Source organism: Arachis ipaensis, chromosome B08, assembly GCF_000816755.2.
Source record: "Arachis ipaensis cultivar K30076 chromosome B08, Araip1.1, whole genome shotgun sequence".
Lineage (NCBI taxonomy): Eukaryota > Viridiplantae > Streptophyta > Magnoliopsida > Fabales > Fabaceae > Arachis > Arachis ipaensis.
In genome coordinates this window covers 91,771,983-91,777,151 of record NC_029792.2, presented here as the reverse complement: position 1 = coordinate 91,777,151, position 5,169 = coordinate 91,771,983, and the positions used below count along the sequence as shown (strand labels likewise).

The window sequence follows — 5,169 nt, the reverse complement described above, 5'->3', positions numbered from 1 at the left end:
AACCCAATAACTTAATCGGTTTGAATGTTTGATCATTGGTTCGATTCTGACAACAATAATAGCGCAAACTTAGCCTTAAATAAAAATGCAAGCTTTTGACCAAAAACAACATAAGCCCAACTTCAATGCCCGTAATCATGTTATCTTGATTACGGCTAATACACATAATCAATTAGGAATAGTTTTAAGTGTGCTGAAAATACCGGTGTTCCAGTTATTTTAACCGTTGATCTAAATTATAAAAAATATATATAATATATATTAATTGAAATTAATGGTTAAAATAACTAAAACACTGATCTTCCCAATACACATGAAATTTTTCCAATCGTAAATGTGGAATTTTGTATAATGGATCACCTTTTTCCTATCGTTGATCAGTTATAAGAAAACACAAATTTCCCACAAATACCTCACACCATACTCCAACCATAACCACAGCAATCACTTAACTAAATCCCAATAAAACTACCAGTCAAGCCCAACTAAGTTATAGCCCAATCCAACTAACTTAAAAATAATTTTGTGAATGGATCATGCTTAATGCACACAGATTTTCCGGCGGAGGGCATTATTCATGGGCTAAATGAGTGGGAGCTTGGTCTCGGAAAAATCGTTGTGGAAGTTGATCCAAGGCTGTGCACACGTGTTGTGATACTTAAAATTGAGATACCTAGAATTGAGAGTTGTCCAATCCATTTGACAAAAAAAAAAGACTGCACACGGTTATCTCCAATAAAGACAAGAACCGAACAACCTAGATTGATGGAGGGATCAACTTACTCATCTACTTAAACAAATATATGAAAGTTCAAATTCCATCTTATACATACAACAACCCATCAACTCATTGTTTGTTGTCTTTAAATAAAGCTTAGAGAAGGATACTATGAACAACTTAAAAAAAACTGACAAAAACCGCACACACCCCACAACCCATCAACTCATTGTTTGTTTTCTTTAAATAAAGCTTAGAGAAGGATACTATGAACAACTTAAAAAAAACTGACAAAAACCGCACACACCCCGAACCTCTGGTGAGACTTATAGCCTGGAGATTGATTTTCAAACATGTTTATAAAAGGGCTGATTGGCTTGCGAAAGAGAGTTCAAAGTCCCATCCAGGTTTCCTTTTTGTTCTTCCCTAAGCTATTAGGCAAATTGTTGATGACCATCGCCGGGGTGTTTTACCCCGCTCGTCTTGGTTTCCTAGTTTCGGCCTTTTGGGCTTGAAGCCCCCATGAAATACCAAAAGAACTAAACAAAAACTTGTACACAGCCAGTGGGTCCATAATTTCTCTCTTACGGTGGACGGGTGTCGACTTCCAGTGGCTCCGGACAAGTGACAACTGACAACCAACCAAGCTTCAGCATCATCGCAGACATTCGCAGTACCCTTAAAATTTAAAAGGCCCACCAGCTAACGCATTTGGTACAAACCAGGACTCTGCATGTTAAAAATTACCAACTGAAAAGGGCAAACAGAAAAAGTAGCCGTAGGAACACCGAAGGAACACAAATAATTAATATAGCAAACACCTACTTTGGACATGGAACATTGTTCCAGGAACAATTAAGAACAGTCTCAATGCATCCACTATGGATGCCACAAAAACCTCTTTTATTTCTGGAAAATCTATCCTATATCAGCCTCTACAAGAGCAACTCTAATGTACCCTCAAATCCATTTCATGGTCGAAACCCAACCATCGTCATGATAAAAAAAGAACAAAATACACAAGGGGTTTTCTTCTCTCTCTTTCATTTATCTTCTCACTTTCTTATTGCTCAAGCATCATCAAGGGCTAGGACTCCAGGGAGCTGCTTCCCCTCAAGAAGCTCTAAGCTGGCACCACCACCAGTTGAAATGTGGCTCATCTTGTCTGCAAGGCCAACCTTCTCCACAGCCGCAACTGAATCGCCACCTCCAATGATAGTTGTCACACCCTTGCCGCTCAGATCTGCAAGTTTCTTGGCAACAGCCTGTAAAAAGAGAATAGTCATCAGCAACTACCGCTATCATACATCAAGGCTTAAATATAAAAATGAGCTGTTTTGATTGTCTCAACTTTTTTTTTTTTTTGATCCCTCTATTTTTTTTAACCTAGTGGGATTTTGGTCCCTGCCATTTATTTAGACTATGTTCGGATAGGTAGGTTTGAGGTTGAGTGGTGGAGGGTACAAAGGAATTATACGAGCTTCCATAGTTCCATTGTACGGATTGGTAACTTTATGACAGAATTGAGTTGTTTATCAATGGAATAAATTCCAAGCTATTCCAACTAAGCCCTTTTGTTTTGTTCCTTCTAATCCCATTTGGTTCAATTCCACTCCACTCCCTTGTCTTCTATCAAAGCAAGCATAGCCAGTATTAAGAAGATTCTTGCAATATTTACCAAAACAGAAAACAAAAGTTTTAACATGGATAAAATTTAACATGTCTGAAAACAGAAACTTTTTAAAGGACAAAAGAAAGACCAACACCAAAGAGGAAAATCTTAGAAAGAACTAAAACCACAACAACACTAAGGAACTAAACACACCTAAGCCAATATTCATATCGAAAGAGTATAACAGCCACAAGGTGAAGGAACCAAGCTGACAAGAAAAAGAATTAAAGATGTGTGTATTTTAAACCCCATTCATACCTCTGTTCCTGCTGCAAACTTCTCGAACTCAAAAACACCCATTGGTCCATTCCAGATGATTGTCTTAGTCTTGTCCAATGCTTCGTTGAATGTTTTGATGGAATCAGGTCCAATATCCAACCCCATCCATCCGTCTGGAATACCTGATGCTGGCACAGTCTGCAAAAATATACACACACTAAATCAGATAAATTGTATTTATTTGATAGATAAACTCACTTTATCAACAGAAATCTTAATAGCAACAAAAAGGGAATGATAACCACTAGCAACCCCAACCCTCAACGAAAAAGCTAGTACCTTGCTGTTAGCATCAGCAGCAAACTTATCTGCTATAACTACATCAGTCGGAAGCAATAGGGAAACCCCTTTAGCCTTGGCCTTCTCAAAGAGCGAGGTTGCAAGATCAAGCTTGTCTTCCTCCACAAGAGATGAACCAACTTTGTGACCCTGAGCCTTGTAGAAAGTGAAGATCATTCCTCCACCGAGCAAGAGAAGGTCGACCTTCTCCAACAAGGACTCAATGACTCCAATCTTGGTTGAAACCTTTGATCCACCAACAATGGCAGCAAACGGCTTCTTGGGGTTCGACACAGCCCCAACAAGGTAGTCAAGTTCCTGAAACCATTAAACAACAAAACAAATTAAACAGCAATCAACCTGATTAACTTATCAAACACATAATAATAGAACTAACCAATTTTCCATAATACTTACCTTCTGCATGAGGAATCCGGCAACAGCAGGTTTCAAGTACTTAGCAACTCCTTCGGTCGAAGCATGAGCTCTGTGAGCGGTGCCGAAAGCATCATTGACGTAGAGATCAGCAAGACCAGCTAGCTTCTTTGCATACTCAGGGTCATTCTTCTCTTCCTCCTTGTAGAACCTAACATTCTCTAGCAGCAACACACCCCCTTCTGGAAGACTGGCAACTAATTTCTCAACTTCCTCCCCAATAGAGTCATTTGCCATCTTGACCTACATATAATCAATAAAAATGATATTATGGTTAAATAAAATATTACATCCAGCAAAATGGATGCATCTGCTGAAACAAACAAAATCAGGGAGTGCTGTGGTAGAAGGCTCACATCAACTCCAAGAAGTTCAGTAAGTCTTGGCACAAGCGGCTTCAAACTGTACTTTGGTGTAACACCTTTTGGACGTCCCTGTAAACAAAAAATCCAAAACAAAACAATTAATTTCTCAGGTGTCAACCACTCACATCACACCTCTATTGCTATAACAGTCAGGATCTAATAACATTGTCATTATTGCAAGACATAAATTGAACAGAAAAATAAGCCACAGCAACAAATCTAACTCTGTAACTATCCCATAACCATCATCTATCACAACAAAATCTATCTAAAAAAAGAAACGTTTCACCACAACTGGGATCAAGAACAATCAAACTCTGAACTGAATTAAACACATCTAAATAAACTAAACAAAAAATTCGAAACAATGAATCCAAATCCAAGTAGAATCAAAAGCATAAATCCATAATCGATATCAACCAAAAAGAGAGTAGATTCAAAGTCATAACTAACCAGAAAAAAAACTGAGAAAACGTACCAAGTGGCTGGCAAGGATGACCTTGGCGCCATAACCGGTCAAGTACTTGATAGTGGGAACAGCAGCACGGATCCTAGTGTCGTCGGTGATTTTGCTGTTATCATCCAAAGGAACGTTGAGATCCACCCTAACGAACACCCGCTTTCCTTTCAGATCACCCTCCTTCAACGTAGACACGCTCCTCTTTGTCGCCATTTCTCTGTTCTAATCTGAAAAATCTGATATCAAGTATAACTAATCAGTAACTGAAACAGGGAAAAGAAATCAGAATCGTTAGGAAGCTTGTTTGGGGAGGCGATACTCACAATGGTATATGGTGCAAATCACAGTGACCGAGACACAGAGATGAAGCTAGAACGAGTAAAGTGAATGAACGTTCTAGAACATATATAGACGAAGGATGGTTTAGGGTCAGGTGGCACACGTACCTGTACACACGTGCTGACGTGCGAGGCTTGGCTTTTTCCTTTTCTTCTTTTTATTTGCATTTGCAGGACCAAAGTGGCAAAATAGCCTATAAAATCTAGATCGTCTCCTAGGCTCCAAAAATTTAATTAACCTAATTTAAATTGTTTTTTTTTTTTATATATTGGTATAATTTTGGTGTAATACTTAATCATTAGATTTTATGATATTTTTTAAAATTATGAGAAAAGGATAATACGTCTTCTTGTATTAAAAATATACAATACAAAATGGCATATTGTCAATACAATAAACGTATTATTCTGTTCCCACAATTTTAAAAAGTATTATAAAATTCAATAATTAAATATTATAACAAATTTTTTTAATATACAAAAAAATTAATCAATTTAATTTCCTAAATTTTGATTCTTAATTCACATTATTTTTAGATTTATCTTTTCGTATAAAGAAATTGTGACAAGGAATAGAAACTCCAAAAAAGATATTGTATGATCAACCATAAATACAAAAAATT

At 37.3% G+C, this 5,169-nt stretch overlaps 1 protein-coding gene across 1 annotated transcript; it reads right to left on the bottom strand.

Moving 5' to 3' along the window:
- LOC107612893 (phosphoglycerate kinase, cytosolic) lies at positions 1,501-4,685 on the bottom strand. The gene is made up of 7 exons (XM_016314667.2): positions 4,532-4,685; positions 4,227-4,444; positions 3,740-3,817; positions 3,366-3,626; positions 2,949-3,266; positions 2,649-2,807; positions 1,501-1,983 (listed from the first exon to the last, which is right to left on the bottom strand). The coding sequence occupies exons 2-7, from the start codon at positions 4,419-4,421 to the stop codon at positions 1,789-1,791; spliced, it is 1,206 nt and encodes a 401-aa protein (XP_016170153.1). The 5' UTR covers positions 4,422-4,444; positions 4,532-4,685; the 3' UTR covers positions 1,501-1,788.

Excerpts from the sequence above, each read along its gene's own strand:
- LOC107612893 (XM_016314667.2), bottom strand. The coding sequence starts at position 4,421 with ATGGCGACAAAGAGGAGCGTGTCTACGTTGAAGGAGGGTGATCTGAAA. Across the intron at positions 3,267-3,365 it reads CCGGATTCCTCATGCAGAAG|GAACTTGACTACCTTGTTGG; the intron begins GTAAGTATTATG and ends TAATGGTTTCAG. Across the intron at positions 2,808-2,948 it reads CTGCTGATGCTAACAGCAAG|ACTGTGCCAGCATCAGGTAT; the intron begins GTACTAGCTTTT and ends ATATTTTTGCAG.